Source organism: Ornithorhynchus anatinus, chromosome 7 (assembly GCF_004115215.2).
Source record: "Ornithorhynchus anatinus isolate Pmale09 chromosome 7, mOrnAna1.pri.v4, whole genome shotgun sequence".
NCBI classification, from domain to species: Eukaryota; Metazoa; Chordata; class Mammalia; order Monotremata; family Ornithorhynchidae; genus Ornithorhynchus; species Ornithorhynchus anatinus.
In genome coordinates, this window is record NC_041734.1 from 25,697,562 (window position 1) to 25,718,730 (window position 21,169).

General features: G+C 46.6%; 1 protein-coding gene across 1 annotated transcript in view; it reads left to right on the plus strand.

Moving 5' to 3' along the window:
* The first annotated feature begins 7,378 nt into the window (after nt 1-7,378).
* UNC80 (unc-80 homolog, NALCN channel complex subunit) overlaps nt 7,379-21,169 on the plus strand; it is a 253,218-nt gene continuing 239,427 nt past the window's right edge. The window contains 5 exon segments of the mRNA XM_039912541.1: nt 7,379-7,624; nt 9,589-9,637; nt 13,648-13,804; nt 18,159-18,460; nt 19,765-19,888. Of these exon segments, the coding sequence (XP_039768475.1) occupies nt 7,533-7,624; nt 9,589-9,637; nt 13,648-13,804; nt 18,159-18,460; nt 19,765-19,888 (724 nt within the window). The 5' untranslated portion in view covers nt 7,379-7,532.

Here is a 21,169-nt window from a genome sequence, read left to right on the forward strand (position 1 = left end):
CTTCTTCTTTTTTTTAACTCCCCCTCCTACTCCCTCTACTTTAGCTCTTACTCTTCCCTACTCTCCATTCAGCATCTTTCTGCTTCTCCTCCCCCCTTGTCCTGCCCCTTAATGTTTTCCTGATCTTCCCTGCTCCCTCCCCTCCTTCCACATTCCCTCTAATTGGGAGACTCCTGGCTTGTTTCCTGGTTGACCAGCTGGGCCCTTGAACCATTCATTCATTCCTTCATTCAATCATATTTATTGAGTGCTTACTGTGTGCAGAGTGGTATATTCTTCAGTATATTAAGTGCTTGGAAAGTACAATTTGGCAAGAGATAGAGACAATCCCTACCCAACAACAGGCTCAAGGTCTGGAAGGGGGGAGACAGAAAAAACAAAACAAGTAGACAGGCATCAAAATAAATAAATAGAATTACAGATATATACACATCATTAATAAAATAAATAGAATAATAAATATGTGCATATATACACAAGTGCTGTGGGGCAGGTAGGGGGTAGAGCAGAGGGAGGGAGTAGGGGCAATGGGGAGGGGAAGAGGAGCAGAGGAAAAGGGGGGCTCAGTTTGGGAAGACCTCCTGGAGGAAGTGAACTTTCAATAGGGCTTTGAAGGGGGCAAGTGAGCTAGTTTGGCAGATGTGAGGAGGGAGGGCATTCCAAGACAGGTAGGATGTGGGCCAAGGGTCGGTGATAGGACAGGTGAGAACGAAGTACAGTACGGAGGTTGGCAGCAGTAGAGCGGAGTGTGTGGTCTGGAATGTAGAAGGAGAGAAGGGAGGCGAGGTAAGAGGGGGCAAGGTGATGGAGAGCTTTGAAGCCAATAGTGAGGAGTTTTTGCTTCATACTAAAGTTGATAGGCAACCACTGGAGATTTCTGAGGAGGGGGGTGAGAAGCCCAGAGCATTTCTGTACTAAGATAATAGGGGTAGCAGAGTGAAGTATAGACTGGAGAGGGGGAGAGACAGGAGGTTGCATCAACCAGGTGAGGAAGGTAGCCCTGAAGGTTCTTATCCCCCCTTTTCTCCAGTGGTCTGTAATTTGGAGGTTCAGAATATGGATTTTCTCCAAACTAGAAGGTGACAGTTGCAGCTACACCCAGCAACAGGGAGGGATGTCCCCACCACCCAAACAGGAAGGAAAATGAAATGTAAGCTCCTTGTGGGCAGGGAATGTGTCTATCACAGTGCTCTGTACATAGTAAAACCTCAATAAACACCATTGGTTGATTGACTGGCTGATTGATTGGCTGATTGAACAATTTACACCTTAACCACCCAGCAGGGCCCAGTTTACATATTTCACTTCATGGCCCAGGCTGCAGTGGGTCTTTCATCTGCTCCTTCCCTGCCTCCCAAGGCTGGGTGTTTGCTGGCAGGTGAAGACTGCCCCAAATCCTGTTGATTTCACCAACCTGGAATGAATGGTCACTCAGGCCCAGTGGCTAGAACATGGGCCTAGGTGTCAGAGGCTCTGAGTTCTCATTCCAGCTCTGCCACTTGTCTGCTGTATGGCCTTGGGTGAGTCACTATACTCTATACATAAGTTTCATGGCCTAGTGGAGAGAGCATGGGTCTGGAAGTCATAAGGACCTGGGTTCTAATTCCTTCTCTGCCACTTGTCTGCTGTATGACCTTATGCTAGTCACTTAACTTCTCTGTACTTCGGTTCCCTCATCTGTAAAATACAGATTAAGCCTGTGTGCCTTATGTGGGACAGGGACTGTGATCAACCTGATTAGCTTGTATCTACCCCAGCACTTAGAATGTGCTTGACACATAGTAAGCACTTAACAAATATTATTATTGTTATAATTAGTATTAGTATTATTTACCCATCTATTAAATGGCGATTCAATACCTGTTCTCCCTTTCTCTTAGACTGTGAACCCCACTTGAAACAGAGACTGGGTCTCATCTGATTCCATGGTGAACTACCTCAATGATGATGATATTTGTTAAGCACTAAACTTATTTGTGCTAAACGCTGGGGTAGATACAAGGTAATCAGATTGTCCCACACAGGGCTCACAGTCTTACTCCCCATTTTACAGAGGAGGTAACTGAGGCACAGAGAAGATAAGTGACTTGACCAAAGTCACACAGCTAAGTGGTAGAGTCGAGATTAGAACCCACGACCTCTGATTCCCAAGCCCAGGGTCTTTCCACTAAGCCACACTATTTCTCCGTGCTTCGTACACTGCTTGGCACTTAGAAGTGCTTAACAATCACCACAGTTATTATTAATGAAGTAGGACCCTGATGGTGTGGGAAAGCTAATTTGTATTACAGAAGGGAGAATATCCTTCCCTTCTTCTGAGTAAGCTTAGGCTGCCTTGGGCCAGACAAAACTCCCAAATAGGGACAAGATGATCCCCATCGTTGCCCCACCCTGGTCCACTTTGTTGATTGTCTCCTCCTGGACCATACTTTACAGCCTTTTTCTTTAAAACCCCCCCAAAAACTGTGGTGTTTGTTAAGTGCTTACCTTGGGGCAGGAAATGTTCTAAGTGCTGGATTGAGCTCAAGCAAATTGAGTTGGACACGATCCCCATCCCACATGAGGCGCACAGTCTTAATCCCCATTTTACATATGAGGTAACTGAGGCACAGTGAAGTTAAGTGACTTGTTCAAGATCACACAGCAGATGCATGGTGGAGCCGGGATCATTGGGCACTACACTGGGCCTAAACCCACATCGGGAAGCCAGCGGTGCGGCCTGGGAGAAAGAGCATATGACTGGGAGTCTGAGAACCTGGGCTCTAAACCCAGCTCTGCAATTTGTCTGCTGTGAAACCTTGGGTAAGTCATTTAACTTCTCTAGGCCTCAGTTCCTTCTACTGCAAAAGGGGGAATTCAATTCCTGTTCTACTTCCTACTCCTCCCCCCTTCTAGACTGTGAGCCCGTCGTCTATTTGTTACCGAATTGTACTTCCCAAGCACTTACTACAGTGCTCTGCACACAGTAAGTACTCAATAAATACGATTGAATGAATGAACTTAAACTGTGAATCCTATGTGGGAACCGGTTATCTCATATCTCCCCCAGTGCTTAGTACAGTGCTTAGCACCTAGTACATGCTTATCAAATACCACAATTAGTATTATACCTGTTCTCCCTCCTACTTAGAATGCTAACCCCTATGAGACAGGGTCTGTGTTTGACCTGATTGTTTTGTGTCTACCCCAGTGCTTAGTACAGTGCTTGGCACAGAGTAAGTGCTTAATAAATAACACAGTTATTATTATTATTGCAGCCCAATCTGGGGAAGCCAGAAAGCCTGAAGACAGAGCTGATAGCAAAAGCAATAGTCGCTGGAGCAGTGTCAAATTGGAAGGAAAATTTGAAGCTCCACAAACTGTTTCTCCTGGGATGAGTCACTCGGTAATTTTTTAAATGGCTTAGAGTAGGAGTGGGATTATAGTGTTGGCAGGCACCACTCCGTCATTGGGGATTGGAAGTTTTAGGGGCAGAACAGAACTCCCAGGCATGCAGTCAAAGGGAAGAAAAGCTTTGAAACAGGATAGAGATGAAAAAATATAATTTCATGGTAGGGTAGGGGGGAAGTGATGCAGTGTGGCCTAGTGAAATGGGCATGGGACCTGGGAGTCAGAGAACCCGGATTCTAATTCCACATCTTTGGGCAAGTCACTTCACTTCTCTATGTTTCGGGGCCCTCATCTGCTTAATGAGAAGTCAATGCCTGTCTCGACTTGATCATTTTGTATCTATTCCAGTCATTAGTACAGTGCTTGGCTCATAGTAAGTGCTTAATTTTATTATCATTATTGTTATTATTATTATTATGCCCTGCCAAGCTAAACTGGAAAGGGGCTGCTCAGGTAGGATTGCGGAGGAAGAGGAATGAGACCAGAATGGACTGTCAGTTGATTTTCACCATCATCGCCATCCACAATTTATTGATTGGCCAATGTGTGCAAAGCTCTTTTCTAGACACTGGAGCCTACAGTTTAATGGGGAAGACAAGTGGACACTGACAGTGAGCAAGCAATGTGAACAAGAGGGAAAATACATGTGGAATTCTTAAGATGAAAGTAAACAAAAAAATGAATAAATGAATGGGTAAATAAGTGAAATAAAGATAAATAAGTATCAAGAGTGGCTTAATGGATGACATGACCAGAAAGGTGGAGATTAGTCAGGGCAGGCCTCCTAAGAGAGGAGATTTTGGGGAAGTTTTCAAGAAGGAGAAGAATCTGTCTTGGCAGAGGTGAGAGGGCAAAGCATTCCATGCAGTGGGAAGGGCAGGCACAATGGGTGAAAGATGGCTGAGTCACTAATAATAATAATAAATAATAATAATAATATCTATGAAGTGCTTACTATATGTCAAGGACTGTTTTAAGCGCCTGGGTAGATACAAGCTAATCAAGTCAGACACAGTCAAACAAGGTACAATTAAGATGTTAGCTTGGAAAGTATGAAAAGAGAAGGCTGGAAAATTGGGGTAAAGGAGGGCAGTAAGCTAAGTAGAGGCACTTGTGTGTAGCCTAAGGGAAAGAGCATGGGCTTGGAAGGCAGAAGACTTGGGTTCTAATCCTGCCTCTGCCACTTGCCTGCTGTGTGATGTTAAGCAAGTCACTTAACTTCTCTGTGCCTCAGAGAAATGTAAAATGGAGATTCATCACCTTTTCTCCCTCCCTCTTTGATTCTGGGACAGGAACTATGTCCAACCTAATTTACTTTACCCAGTTCTTGGTAGATAATAATCCCTTAACAAACAATATTACTTTAGAGTGGTCTTTTTGTTTGATAAGGAGGAAAATAGACAACTTCCAAAGGAGCCAGGGATGGATTCAAATGCCATTTTAAGATGATCACAGCAGTAGGGTGGAGAGAATAAGAAAGGAAGAGGTTAGAGGAAATGAGACCAATCGAAACAACTGATGCAGTAATCCAGCTGGCAGGTGATCAAAGCTTATAATGGTCTGGTGGTAGTACTGAGTAGGAAACGGTGGACTCATGAAATACCACGGAAGAATGGCAGGTTGTGAAGATAGGTTGGATGTGGGAGATTAAAGAGAGAAATGAAAGACAACACCAAAGCTGTGACCTTCTGGGGCAGGGAAAATATTAGCATTGCAGACTGTACTGGGAAATTTTAGGAGGAGAAGTGGGTTCAGGAGAGGAGATGAGGAGTTTGGGTTTGGCCATATTGAGTTTGAGGTGATAACAGGTCACCCATGTAGGACATGGGGAAGCAGGAGGAAATGTGAGATTGAAAGACAGATGAGAAATCTGGGTTGGTGAGAGAGATTTAGAAGTCAACCAAATAACAGTGGAATCTAAAGCCAAGAGAGCAGATGGAAAGACCAGTGTAACTAATAATTATGGTACTTGTTAAATGTTTTCTATGTGCCAAGCACTGTTCTAAGTGCTGGGGTAGATGCAAGGTCATCAGGATGGTCAAAGTCCCTGACCCACATTGAGCTACATCTAAGGAAGAGGGAATAGGATTTAGCCCCTCTTTTACAGATCATGAAATTGAGGCATGGAGAAGTTAAGTGACTTGACCAAGTTCACACAACTGACAAGTGGAAGAGAACCCAGATTAGTGGATTAGAACCCAGTGGATTAGAACCCAGTTCCTCTGATTCCCAGGCTCTTTCCACTAGGCCAAGAAAAATTGGGGACCCAGTACAGAGTCTTGTGAGGCACCCCCCCTTTAGTGCTTTTATGTTTTAAATTGAAATATTTGCATTTCTGAATTTCAAATTTTTAATCACAAAATTTAATCACATTACATCCTTACAGAACCTGTGAACATATCCTTGTACTCTGTTGCTTCCTCCACCTGCAATTTATTTTAGTGTCTGTCTCCCCCACTATCCTGTGAGCTTCCCGGTGTTTATTGAGGCATGGGGCAGACACAGAAGCTAGGGTTTGAATGGTGAAAGGTGGGCTGGGGGGGTGAAAAAAGGGTGTAGGAGAGGGAGCAAATAAAGGAAAATTAGGAAATGAATAAAAGGCCATAACTGGTGACAGGTGGCAGCATCATAATGAATTGCATTCAGGTGAGTACGCTGGGAAAGGAACGTTGTCCTTCTGATATATTCTACCCAATCCTACGGCCAGAATTTAACCTAATAATAAATCACTGTGGCATTTGTTAGGCAATTACTATGTGGCCCACATCCTCCCTCTGGCCTGGAATGCCTTCCCTCCTTACATCAGCCAAACTAGCTCACTTTCCCCCTTCAAAGCCTTACTGAAAGCTCACCTCCTCCAGGAGGCCTTCCCAAACTGAGTCCCCTTTTTCCTCTGCTCTTCCTCCCCTCCCCACTGCCCCGACTCCCTCCCTCTGCTCTACCCCCTATCAGTCCCCCAGCATTTGTGTATATATGCACGTATTTATCATTCTATTTATTTTATTAATGATATATATATGTACTTCTATTTATTTATTTTGATGCTATCGTTGCCTGTCTATTTGTTTTGTTGTCTGTCTGCCCCCTTCTAGACCTTGAGCCCGTTGTGAGGTAGGGATTGTCTCTAGCTGTTGCCGAATTGTACTTTCCAAGAGCTTACTACAGTGCTCTGCACACGGTAAGCACTCAATAAATACGATTGAATGAATGAATGTGCCAAACACTGGAAAGATACAAGATGATCAGGTCAGACACATTTCCTGTCCTTACAAGGGTGTCATAGTCAAGGTGGGGGAGAACCAATGATAAAAATCTCAATTTTACAGATGAGGAAATTGAGGCATGGAGAAGTTCAGTGACTTGCCCGAGGTCTCACAGCAGACGCATGGCAGAGGTGGGATTAGAAATTCTAAAAGTGGCAGGTTTGTGTCGGTGGCACTAGGCCGCCCTGCCTCTCCATTGCCCACTCCTACCTGCCTCCCACAACCCACACTTCCCCATCCCACTAAACTCTGGAAATGATGACCCCGGACAGCATGATGATCGAGGGGCTGGGGGGGCTTTTCCTCAATTCCCAAACCCATCCCCTTCTCCATTCCCCCCCAGAACTGGTCTGGTGGGTTGACGGGGGGCACCTGGGAGGGTCGAGGGGGTGGTCAGGCTGGGGAAAGGAGGCCGGGGCTCCGGATGGACCACCCACCCCGCCATACACACACACCTCGCCTCGCCCTCCCCTCGCTGTCCGCACTCCCCCATCTTCTTCTCCCCCAACACCGCCCTCCTCCCCTCCCGCAACGCGTAGCCCAGAGTCCGCACCCCGGAGCCCGCCGCAGCCCGGAGGCTGGAGCGGGCGCTGTCCGCCGGGCCCGGTGCTGAAACCCAGGCCGACATTTTCCCCTGCCTCCTCCTCCTCCTCCTCCTCCTCCTCCTCCTCCTCCTCCTCTTCCTCCTCCTCCTCTTCCTCCTCCTCTTCCACCGCCACCTCTCCTCTCCGGGGCTTCTCTCCTCCTGCAGCCATCTTCCCCCTGCCAGGGGCCGGGTAGAGCGGCTGCAAAGCAGGCAGAGGAGGGGAAGGAAGAGGACCGGCAGAAGGAGGAGGTGGAGGAGGTGGTAAGGCCGAGCCCCGCCGCGGGAGCCCCAGCATGGTGAAGAGGAAGAGCTCCGAGGGTCAGGAACAGGACAGTAGCCGAGGCATCCCCCTGCCCATCCAGACCTTCCTCTGGCGGCAAACCAGGTGAGGAGACGGGCGGAGAGAGGCGCCCTGAAAGATGCTTGTTTATGAGGATTGCAGTCCCGCCGAGCGCAGCCCAGGCTAGCCCAGGCCAGGTCGGACTCGCCCTGGCCCTCCCAGCCCAGCCTGGCCCAGTCCAGCTCAGCCCAGCTCAGTCCCAGTCCAGTCCCCGTGTCCTCCCCAGCCCCCCGGATCCTAGCCTCAGCCCATCCCAGGTCCAGTCCAGCCCACTCCAACCCAGATCCTTCCAATCTATCCCCAGCCCAGCCCAGTAGTCCAGCCCATCGCCAGTCCAGCTCAGTCCTGCCTAGCCCAGTCCAGCTCAGTCCAGCCCAGTCCCAGTCCAGTCCCCCACACCCCGGTCCTAGCCTCAGCCCAGATCCAGTCCTGCCCAGTCCAACCCAGATTCTCCCAGTCTAGCCCCATCCCAGCCCAGTAGCCCAGCCCACCCCCAGTCCAGCCCAGCCCTTCCTAGCCCAGTCCAGCTCAGCCCAGCTCAGTCCCAGTCCAGTTCCTCCCGTTTCTAGCCTCAGCCCAGCCCAGGTCCAGTCCTGCCCAGTCCAACCCAGGTACTCCCAGCTAGCTCCATCCCAGTCCAGTAGTCCAGCCCACCCCCAGTCCAGCACAGCCCTGCCTAACCCAGTCCAGCTCAGCCCAACTCAGTCCCAGTCCAGTCCTCCCCTCCCCCCCGACCCCCGGTCCTAGCCTCAGCCCAGCCCAGTCCAACCAAGATCCTCTTAGTCTAGCCCCAGCCCAGCCCAGTAGTCCACCCCACCCCCAGTCCAATCTACTCCAGCCCACCCCGAGTCCAGCACCAGTCCAGCTCAATTGCTCTCAGTCCCAGCCCAGTCAGCCCAACCTCAGCCACTTTGCCCCACGTTTGCTTTATCAATGATCGAGGAATAAGGACAGGCAGTTGTTAAGTAGTGGGGAGAAGGGGGAGAGGGAGGGGAGTTGTAAGGAGAGGGGAAGGGGCTGGGGGAGGAAGAAAACAAGCAGATGGAGAGCATGAAAGGTAACCCAGATGAACCAGGACTGAAGAGGCTTCTGCTGACACCCGGGATGCTGTGAGGTCTGACTGGAATCCCTTATTCCAGTTTCTCCTCATAAACAAGCAGTCTTCGGGGTGCTTGTCTCCGTGTTTGCTTGATTTAATGGAAAACCATCCTGGTCCATGAGCTACAGAAAGTCAAATTAGAAAAAAAAAACTAACAGAAAATAATTCCAATCATCGACGTACATCACTGCATTCTTTCCTAGTTATATTTCACCGAAACCCTCCCCACTTGGATTTCATTGCATCCCTCCTTAATTGGACTTCACTGCTCCCCTTCCCAGCTGTGCTTCACGGCATCCCAACTCAGCTGGTTTCACTGCATCCCTCCCCTATTGAATTTCACTGCGTCTCTCCCCAGGTGTTTCACTGCAACCCTTCCTAGTTGTTCCAGTGTAGCCTTCTGTTCTCACTGCGTCCCTCCCAAGCTGTGTTTCGCTGCATAACCCTACCCGGCCCTGATGTTGTGCATCCCTGTGACCTACCTCCTTGTGTTTCACTGAACCCCTCCCCAGTTCTATTTCCCAGGAACCTTCCCTGATTCTAAAATCCACTGAAACCCAAAGACTCCTTTTGACCCCTTCAACTCTGGCTCTGATAATATACGAACCCCTCTCGGCTTATTAGTGTCAAGAACCTTAGCCTGGACTTAGATCGAAACCAACTAAATCAACGTTGCATGCAAAAAATGAATGGTTTCTCATTCTATTTTATGCATTTGTATTATGAACTGCTGATTTTATGTATCTGCAATATGAACTGCTTATTTATCATCAAGGTGTTTAAACAACCTAGAATTCAAATATCTTTTTAAATTTTTAATTGCAAAAATATGGAGAACACTTTATGACAAAATAATTAAATGCTTGTATTTCACTTATGATGTTATAACATCACTTTGTTATTTGTTTAGTGCATTTCTGAGGCCCAAACTGGGAAAGCAATATGAAGCATCCTGTGTGGTACGTGATTTTTTTTAAAATTTATCTGTTGACTTCTTGCAGGATTGTTGAAATGGCAGCACAATAAAAGAAGATGAAATTGACTAACTCTATGTGATGACCCAAGTCAAATCCATCCAGAAGGCATAAACTAATTGATTAAGTAAAATATTTTCCATACAAAAAGAACAAATATTCCAAGAAACATCTCAAATGTTTGCATCATTAAGTTTTCAGTACAAATTTAAAAGTCATAAAATAGTTATTCAGAAAGGTACAATATTGTTCGAAAAATGGAACCCAATTTCATGAGAAACTAGAAGCCTTGACAATGTAAAATAATTTGATTCTGCTTCAAAGGCCTAACATTCATTCAGTTGCATTTATTGAGTGCTTACTGTGTGCAGAGCACTATACTAAGCGCTTGGAAAGTACAATTTGGCAACAGATAGAGACAATCCCTACCCAACAACGGGCTCACAGTCTCAAGAGTGAGTGCTTGAAAACCCCAAATAAGAATAATCATCATCAACATCATCATCACCATCATCAACATCATTATCATCATGATATAAGCCCTAGGGTAGATATGTAATAATCAGATCAGACCTAGCCCCCTCCCTCCCAGAGGATCACAGCCTAAGAGGCAGGGAGAGGAAGTATCTTACCCCATTTTACAGATCAAGGAACTGAGACCAAGAGAAGTTGAGTGATTCGCCCAAAGTCACGTGGCAGGTCAGTAGTAATAGCAGAGTCCCAGCTGAAGTTCATTATCCAGACAGAACTCACGTCTCCGGCTCCTGACCTATGCTCTTTCCATAGGGCCATGATCATCATTGCTTTTTGCTCTAAGAAACTCTTTTCCCTTTATTATTCTTTTTAGCTAAATGCAGATGTCCTTTGGCATTAGGAAGAATTGAACTCATGAGTTCATTTACTCTCTTAATAACTCTGTGAGGACAAAATGGGGGGTAGGTGAGAGATGGTTTTATTTTAATTGATACTATTTGGAACTCATGAGAGAATCACAAGTGGGCTAAGTATAAAGCCTGTAAAGGAAAAATCAAAATAAAGCTGTTGATAAGCCTAATTGATTGATTTATTTCACAGAGATTGTAAACTCCTTGTGGGTGAAGAATTGGTGTGCTAACTCGGTTGTATTGTACATTCCCAACCAATCAGTACAGGGCTCTGCACTCATTAAATACCACTGATTGATTAATTGATTGAATATTCTTGGTGACTTCCTCTCTGCTAACTATAGGAGAAGTCCTATTGTAAGGACCTCCCTGCAGACAAAGGTAGAAATAACACATTCATTTAAATAGAAATTCACAATTCCTTCAGCTCTAAGAATTTTCACTTAGGGAAAAGCATCAGTATCTTCTATCAGTTCTGTCCGGGTTCACAATCCCGGTATAGGGTTTAATTCCTAAAACACTTATTGTTGGTTTAATTAATGCTCCAGATACTTAGAGGCTGAGGAAGTTAAAAGTGTTTAGATATGCAATTCAAGCAATATCAGAAGGCCTTTATTTAGCTTGTTAAACAGTAACAAAAAACAACACCTCTAGTTCCTTCTGTTTCTTACCACATAGACTCCCAGAAAACCTCTGATAATAAGGTCTACTTCAAACCTTCCCTTTTAGCACCCACAGAGGTGATTTCCTTTTGTGGTTGGACATGCCCAACTGGGTTTCTGGGAAAGGTCCTCAGTGTCTCCCAGTTGACAAGGCATAGATCTGTACCATTTTGGGCTTATATGGTGAAGCCCCACACAGCAATTCTGTTCTTTCCATGACCCTGAAGGGACATCAGGGCATTCAGTAAATCCAGGCAATTGCATACCCACAGTTGACTTATAATACCTTAGAACCAATAAATCAATCAATGATATTTATTGCATGCTTAATCTGTGAATTGTACTAAGCACCTGAAAGAGTACAATACAGTAGAGTTGGTAGACAAGCTCCCTCCTCTCAAGCAGTGAGGTAGGCTTTAAAATCAGTGTCAGAGAGGAGAAATGGCAGAGCATAAGGATGTGCACATAAGTACTGTGGGGCTGGCAGTGGGGTGAGTATCAAATTTCTTAAGACCCAAGTGCATTGGTGATGCTTAAGGGAGGATGAACGAGGTAGAAAAATGAGGAGTTATTCAGGGAAGGTCTTTTGGGAGAGAAAGAGTTTCAGTAGGGCTTTGAAGATGAGGAGAATGGTGGTTTCTCAGCTGTGATGGGAGGAGTTCAAGACCAGAGGGAGAGATGAGATTGAGAGATTGAGGTTGGTATTAAAAGCAAAAGCAACCTGGTATTGAAGCAGCGTGGCTCAGTAGAAAGAGCACAGGCTTTGGAGTCAGGGCTCATGAGTTTGAATCCCAGCTCTGCCACTTGTCGGCTGTGTGACTGTGGGCAAGTCACTTAACTTCTCTGTGCCTCAGTTCCCTCATCTGTAAAATGGGGATTAAGACTGTGAGCCCCACATGGGACAACCTGATTCCCCTATGTCTACCCCAGCGCTTAGAACAGTGCTCGGCACATAGTAAGCGCTTAACAAATACCAACATTATTATTATTATTATTAAAAGGAGTGAAATGCACAGGCTAGGTTGTAGTAGGTTGGAGAGATAGGATACAAGTGGGGGAGGTGATTGAGTTCCTTAAAGTTGATGGTGTTGGGTTCCTGTTAGATGCAGAGATGAGTGAGCAACCACTGGAGGTTTCTGAGGAGATGGGAGATGAGGATAGAGCAGCTTTTTAGAAAAACGATTCAGTCATCAAAATGAAGTATTGATTGGAGAGGGAAAGGGAAGTCAATGAGGAAGCTGATGCGGTCATCAAGGCAAGATATGATTAAGTGCTTGGATCACTGTGGTAGCAGTTAGGATGGAGTGGAAGGGGTGGATTCTAGGGAAGTTGTGTAGAACTGACAGGATTTGGTGACAGACTATGTGGGTTGAATGAGAGAGATGAGTCAAGGGAGATGCAAGGTTATGGGTTTGTGAGACGGGGAGGATGGTGGTGTTACCTTGAGTGACGGGGAAGTCTGTGACCAAAGCGATGACCATAGTATGCAGACATCTGGGCTGCTTTCAGTCCTGGACCAAAGGGGCAACTAGATTCCCAGTGGGGGACAGGGGTTCAGGCACATCAACAGTTCAGTTTCCCCATTTTTTTCAATGACATTTGTTGAGAGCTTACGATGTGCCAAGAATGGTACTAAGAGCTGGTGATGGTATAAGATAATTAGAATGGACACAATTCCCGTCCCACCCGGAGTTCACAGTCACAGTTCCCCTCTGTCTGTCATTACTCATTCATTCGATTCAATAATCATATTTAGTCAGTGCTTACTGTGTGCAGAACACTGTATTAAGTGCCTGTAAGCCACTCTCGCTCCTGCTGGCTCATCAGGGCTCTGGAGACTCTGAAGGAAGTGTGTCCCCAGAGGTAGGCAGGACAGGGTTCTCTCCCTCCAGAAGATGCAGCTGGAGGAGGGGAAAATTGGGGGGGGGGGAGGAAGAAGATGAAGAGGAGGAGGGAGAGGAGAAAGAGGAGGCATTGAAGGGTGGTCTTGCCTATTCTGACAACTCCAGCTCTTCCTTTCCCTTCCCTGTTATATAGCAGAGGTGGTAGGCTATAAACTTGCTTTGCGCAGGCAATGTGACTGTCAACTCCTTTGTACTCTCCCAAGTGCTTACTACAGTGCTCTGCATATAGTAAGCACTCAAATACCAGTGATGATGGGAAAAGTCCTCCCTTCCTTACTGAAGCCAGGGAGGTGGAGGAAAAACTGAAGTATGGTTATCCAGGCTCTCCAACTCCTCCTTCACTTGGGTTTGAGATCCCCAGGAATTCAGCTGCTGCTGTATATATGATTATAATTATCTAATAATTTTATCATTAGTAGTATTATTAAATGTACAGACACATTTGGCCCCACAAATAAAATGTTTTTCAAACACCGGTCGCCAAGAGCCTCGGGCTGGGTACCATGGCACCATTCCGATAATTTGCCTTTCTTCTTTCCTCGCAGTCCTTTGAGCGTGTCCTTGTGGAAAACAAGCTCCATGGTCTCTCTCCTGCCCTTTCTGAAGCTATCCAGAGCATTTCCCGCTGGGAGCTGGTCCAAGCAGCCTTACCACACGTCTTGCACTGCACTGCAACTCTGCTTTCCAACAGAAACAAGCTAGGTGGGTTCCCTGCCATTTTCCTTTAGCCGGGAATGACAGTCCAGAGACCTATATGTGCTGCTGAGCCTTCAGGGACAAGGACCTCCAAGTACGTTAATACACGATCATCATCCAATACCAGCCAGAAGTCACTCCTGAGAGCTTTACTTATTAGTCTTTGAAGCAGTGATTGGCTTTTTCAGAATGAGAGTTTCCCTGGCTCTGTTCAGAGCAATTCGACCTGTATGCTGTAGCCTACTGCCATTTCTATTTGACCTTGTGGCCACCTTTTCTTTTGTTTTCAAAACTATTTGCTAAGCACTTTCTGTGTGCTAGGTACTGTACTAAGTGCTGGGGTAGATACAAGATGATCAGGTTGGACACGGTTCCTGTCTCACACAGAGTTCTCAGTCTTAATCCCCATTTTAAAGATGGAATAACTGAGGCACAGAGTCAGTCAGCCAGTCAGGTGTATTTATTGAACACTGTGTGGAAAGTACTGTACTAAGCACTTGGGAGAATATAGTACAACAATAAAGAGACACATACCCTGTCCACAACAAATTTACGAAAGTTGTGACCTGCCCAAGGTCACGCAACAGGCAAGTGGTGGGGCAGGGATTAGAACCCAGGTCCTCTGACTACTAGGCCTGTGCTCCTTCTGCTAGACCATGCTGCTTCCTTCACTGCTTAGAGAAGCAGCGGAGTTCAATGGAAAGAGCCCGGGCTTGGGAGTCAGAGGTAATGGGTTCGAATACCGGCTTGGCCACTTGTCAGCTGTGTGACTTAGGGCAAATCATTTAACTTCTCTGGGCCTCACTTACCCCATATGTAAAATGGGGATTAAGACTGTGAGCCTCAAGTGGGACAACCTGATCACCTTGTATCCTTCCCAGCACTTAGAACAGTGCTTTGCACATAATAAGCGCTTAACAAATGCCATCATCACTGGAAATTTTGACTTTTTAGTCTCATCAAACATTTAACTTTGAACATAACCTGGATGCACCCTGGGGAACCATACTTTCTCAAAAGGTCTGTTCATGTAATCTGTCATCCTTATTAATGAAATATAAATGAAGGAAATATTTCTCGGCTTAATGCCCTTCTTCTAGACAGACAAGAGAAAGGAATGAATGGTCAGAAGTCAACACTAAATTGGGGGGTTGGGTCCGTTTTGCTGATGGTTCACTTACACCCAGGATTTTGGCCCCTCTGGAGGAAGAGGGCATGGTGGTGCATGAGCAGCAGCATGGCCTAGTGTAAAGAGTTTGGTCCTGAGAGTCAGGGGACCTGGATTCTAATCCTGCTTCTGCCACTGGTTTGTTATGTGACCTTGACCAAGTCATTTAACTTCTCTGTGCCTCCATTCCCTCACCTGCAAAATGGGGATTCAGTGCATGTTCTCCCTCCTACTTAGATTGTGGGACCTGATCATTTTGTACCGACCCCAATGCTTTGTACAGTACTTGGCACATAGTAAGCACTTAAGAAAAACCATTATTATTATATTATTATTTTATTATTATTATTATTTAAATGATAAAAGACAGCTGGGTGAAACTTCAGGCATGTCTGTATGTTAGGAAAGGAGATGTTTTGAAGATAAAATTTCAGTGGAAAAAAGTAACTTTTTGATCTCAACCCTCAATTCTAATAAACACTACAGATAGGACTATTGTTTTGGGAATCTCATACTATTAATAGCCATCTCCTGCAACCTGGATGATAATAATAATGGCATTTGTTAGGACTTACTATGTGCCAAGCACTATACTAAGTACGGGGTAGACAAAACATAATCAGATCAGACACAGTTCCTGTCCCACATTAGGCTCCCAACTGAGAGCAGAGCAAGAACAGACATTCTAGATCCATTTTAAAGATGAGGAAAGTGAGGCACAGAGAAATGAAATGACTTGCCCAAGATCACAACAGGCAAGTGGCAGAGCCGTGATTAGAACCCTGGTCCTCCGACTCCCAGGCTTGGGCTTTTCCTACTCCCATCACGTTTTATCCCCTCAGCTCACTGCCATACACAGTGCAGGGGAAAGGAACGGAGGGAGAGGAGAGTGTCAGGGAAGATTTCAGGTTCAGGCAAATTTGGTGAGGGTAAGAGAAGAAGTGCCAGTTATCCAAGCCCCCACTCAGTGGATGCCAATGAAGGACCAGTTAGGAGGCCCAACAAGAACACTAGCCTCTGCCTACCCCCCATCTGCCTACCTGGACCCTGGTGCTTGCCAGTTCTAGCAGGCCGGAATGGAACCTGAGGAGTCAGAGGTCATGAGTTCGACTCCCGGCTCTGCCACTTGTCAGCTGTGTGACTGTGGGCAAGTCACTTAACTTCTCTGTGCCTCAGTTACCTCATCTGTAAAATGGGATTAAGACTGTGAGCCCCACGTGGGACAACCTGATTCCCCTGTGTCTACCCCAGCGCTTAGAACAGTGCTCTGCACATAGTAAGCGCTTAACAAATACCAACATTATTATTATTATTCTAGCAGGCCAGAATGGAACCTGAGGAGTCAGAGGTCATGAGTTCGACTCCCGGCTCTGCCACTTGGCAGCTGTGTGACTGTGGGCAAGTCACATCACTTCTCTGTGCCTCAGTTACCTCATCTGTAAAATGGGGATTAACTGTGAGCCTCACGTGGGACAACCTGATTACCCTGTATCTACCCCAGCGCTTAGAACAGTGCTCTGCACATAGTAAGCGCTTAACAAATACCAATTTTATTTATTTATTTTTAGTGTACCCAAAGAATGCCAATAGACATTCCATAAACGTGCCATTTTCACATGACTTTTAGACTTGGAATAACTGAAGGTGTTTGAAGGTCCCAGGGTTCAAGGAGTGAATCCTAAACCCTGAGAGTTGACTGACGGGCTTGGGAGGAATCCCAAACTCTCCACTCCTGCCCTGAGATAGTCATCTTTCCCATAGCACAGTTTCCCCGCAAACAGAAGCACAGATCATTCAGGTACAATCCCATTATAAACGGACAACTGGAAATTGACTTTGTTAAAGGTTTCCACAGCACCAGCCCATGTGACTTACTGAGGTAGAATCATACATCCAGGAATGAGCATCTTTCTCTGCTCTGGCATTTGTTAATAGTAATTGTGGTGTTTCCTGAGCGCTAACGATGTGCCGTGCACTGAACTAAGCACTGAGTAGATGCAAGATAATCAGACCCGGCATAGTCTCTATACCATGTGGGAGGGGGGGAGAGTAGGAATTGAACACCCATTTTATAGATGAGGAAACTGAGGCACTGATAAGGTTGCCCAAGGTCGCAGAGGAGGCAAGTGGCAGAATGGAGATTAGAACCCTGATTGCCTTACTCCCAGCCTGTGCTCTGCCTTGCTCACACAGGGGTAACTGCACCTCTAGGGCCCTGATATCCTTCTCTTAGCTGTTCTGCTGTGGACATTTCTCCAGGAGTTCATCCTGCTGATCGTCTGACTTTAAGATGCCTGTCAGGGACTACCCGTCCTCCTGCCTCTGGAGGTTTCCCTGACTTTTCTAGCTTCACCCCCTTCCCCGAGTGCTCCCCTGTAATTGGTTGTTACCAGATGGGTGATTGACATCCCAGTGATAGTCATTCTTCTAGACTGCAAACTTCTTGCAGTCAGAGACCCACTTTACCTACCTTTTTTTTAAATCTTACCAAACTGCTTAGTACAGTAAATGCTTAGCGGGTAGAGAGCTCTCTAGATTGACCAATTAACTATGCTAAAAAGCTTTTCCCTCTGGAAGGGGTTCTGAGGAGAGAGCAAGCAATCAAACAGTAACATCAACTGTGTGCAGAGCGGTGAACTAAGTGCTTAGGAGAGAACAATAGAATTAGCAGATCTGATCCCTGCTCTCAAATGTTTTACAGCCCAGTGGAGAAGATAAACACTAAAGTAAATTAGAGGTGGGAGGGAACAATAGAGTATAAACAGATTATCTGATCTAGAAATCTCTGGGCCTTTTCCTCTTATCTCTGAACAGAGGTAGCCACCTAGTTTATTGCACCATCACAGGCCCCAGAATATCTTTTCCCATACAGACATAATGTCTGATCAATTTCATCCTAAACTTACCCGGACTCCCTGAAATGTACCAGTGAAATGTGATCAGGACTCACCCTTGACTCCTAGGTTTTGTGCAGGAGCCAGGGGAGGCTAGCAGAGCAGATATACAGCAAGGAAGAGCCCTCCTTTCCCCTTCCAGAATTCTAAAAGCTGAGAAGGCAGACACCTGTGACTCTTCACCTCAGCCAGCATTACCATGTAGCACAGTCACCAGAATCTGTACATCTTTGCCCCTCCAGCAGCCTCCTGCTGTTCTGCTCTAACAGTGCCCTCCTGCATTCTGTCTTTCCTCCAGGTCACCAGGATAAACTCGGGGTGGCTGAGACCAAGCTACTCCACACCTTGCACTGGATGCTGCTTGAGGCCCCTCAGGACTGCAACAGTGAGAGGTTTGGGGGAGGAGATAGGGGCTCTGGCTGGGGAGGGGGCAGCACTGTTTTCATCCATCAGATCGAGAACCAGGGGTCCCCGGGACGAGCCCGACACAGCAGTGCCCATGACGAAGAAGAAAACAACCGGAGGAAATTCTTCCAGAACTCCATGGCCACCGTGGAGCTCTTCGTCTTCCTGTTTGCTCCCCTGGTTCACAGGATCAAGGTATGCAGGAGGGGCATCGATAGGAGCGGGGTGGGGGGGCTTGTGGGAGACAGGGGTAGCAGATTACTTCTATGCCATTAACCCTACTTGGATAGACTCAGTCAATCGATCAATCAATCACTGGTGTTTATTGAGTTTTTGCTGAATGTACAGCACTGTCTAAAGTGCTTGGGAGAGTAAGATAATAATAATAATAATAACAATAATGATGGCATTTGTTAAGCACTTACTATGTGCCAAGCACTGAAAATAGAGTAGATAGGCAAGATTCCTGTTCTCAGTCTGTTTATAATTCAGCAGGAGAGACAGACACTTACAGGTAGGGGAAGCCACAGAGTACTGGGATATGTATGGAAGTGTCATGAGGAACACAGGGCAATGGTTGAATAGCAAAGTGATCTTGTGGGCCTGTTTGGCCTCTGAGTTTGCAGACACTCCCCACTTGGGTCCTTCGAGCCAAGTTGCTCAAGATGCGGCCCGGAGGACACCCCAGTCGATTTTCGGTGGTATTTTTACTTGACTCCCCTCTCGCCGCAGACACAGCAGCCACCTGCCCCAGCCCTGCTGCCCCGAGTGGAGTAACCTCTGCAGCAGCTACCAGTGGGTGTCCCTTGGCTGGAGCTCCCGAGGTGGTGGGCAGGGAGAGGGAAAGGAGCCTGACCACTTCTGGTTTCCCCTGAATCCAACATCCCACCACCCCTCAGACAGCTCCTGATGCCTGGTCATCCCCCCCAGTCAGAGTGCCCTAGGGATACCATAAAAGCAGGAAAGGGAGGGTTTTTTATGGTATTTGTTAAGTGCTTACTATGTGTCAGGCACTGTACTAAGCACTGGGGTTGATACACGCTAATCAGGTTAAACACAGTTCAGGTCCAACATAGGGCTCATGAACTTAATCCCCATTTTAAGGATAAGGCAAGCGAGGGGGCACAGAGAAGTTAAGTGATATGCCCAAGATTACACAGCAGACAAGTGGCAGATCTGGGATTAGAACCCAGGTCCTTCTGACCCCTGCCTCTTGGTCTATATACTAGGTCATGCTGCTTCCTTTCTGAAGCCTTCCCCTAAGTCACGTGATGTCAGATATCTTGACAGTCCTCATGCGTGATGTCTTACACGTAGTCCGCCAGTCTTAAATCAAGCTGAGGAGGGCCTAAGAAATATTTCTCAGTTTGGCCCTCACAGAAAGGAACCAATGGGGGGCTGTAGCCATGAAGGCGAGATTAGCTCGCTCCCTCTCTACAGTGCCCATTACTCAAGGGCCGCTGGCGAGACTGAGAGCAGGGCCCCTCTTTCTCCCCTAGGAGTCTGACCTGACCTTCCGACTGGCTAGTGGACTGGTTATCTGGCAGCCCATGTGGGAACACAGACACCCTGAGGTTTCAGCCTTCACAGCACTAGTGAAGCCCATCAGGAACATCATCACAGGTGGGTGTTTGGGATGATGGGTGTGTGTGTCTCTGGGGAAATTTGACTCCTCTCCCCCCAACTCCCTTTCTCTTGCAGAACTGAAGAAGCCAGGAGAGAGGGGTTGGCCACCCCAGAGCTGAGTGGAACCCAATTATCAGGGGAAATCCCACCATTTGCTGGTTTTCTGATTACAAGAGAGGGTTCAAGGGGAGTGGCTGTGCAGATGTAAAGGGAGACAAGGAGTTGGATCAGCGGAGCTTTCAGTTAACTGACTCTTGCCTCAGAAGCACCATAATAATCATAATTATGGTACCTGTTACGCACTTGCTATGTACCAAGGATTTTCTAAGCTCTAAGTTCTAAGATACAAATTAATCAGTTTGGACATAGTCCCTGTCTCACATGGGGCTCACACTCTTAATCTCCATTTACAGATGAGGTAACTGAGGCACAGAGAAGTGAAGTGACTCATCCAAGATCACACAGCAGAAATGCGGCAGGGCCAGAATTAGAACCCAGGTCCTTCTGACACCCTGGCCTGTGCCTATCCACTCCACCACAATGCTTCCCATAGAAAAGGGCCATTTCTGTCAGTTTTGCTACCCAAGTTTGGGTAACTAGTAAAGGTGTGTTATGTTGACTCATCTTCTCTCTTCTGCACAAAATGAAAAAGCCCATGGAGTCGGGGGTGGGGTGGGGAGTCACAAGACACTGTACAATATCAATTTCTTTATATGGCAGAAAATGATCTCAAAATGCATCTATCCTGCTTTCTGAAAGCCTCCCTCAGTTCTCACTCAGTTCCTTCAGAAGGGCCAGGAACTCTCTTATCAGAGTCACCTGAAGCTCTCTTAGGGCTTGAAAGAGGTGGGATGGGGGATGAGGAGAAATTAGGTTAGTAACCCCCTGAAAGACCAACTCTTTAGGGTAACTAGTTCCAGAGAATGATGGTACTCAATGGGCTTTGGAAAAGTCATGCTCCCTAATAACTGTGGCATTTGTTAGCTGCTTCTTACTAACCTCTGGGGTAGTTACAAAATAGAAAGCTCACAGTCCCTGCCTCACAGGGAGTTTACAGTGTGAGAGGGAAGGAGAACAGGTATTTAATCCCCATTTTATGGATGAGGAAACTGAGGCAAAGAGAAATTGAGTGCTTGCCCAAGGGTTACACAGCAGAAATGTGGGAGATCTGGAATTAGTACCCAGATCTTCTGATTTTCAGTCTAGAGCTCTTTCCACTAAGCCATCTGCTTCTCCTGTCTGTCTTAAGGTGAAACAAAATGAAAACCGATCTCCTTT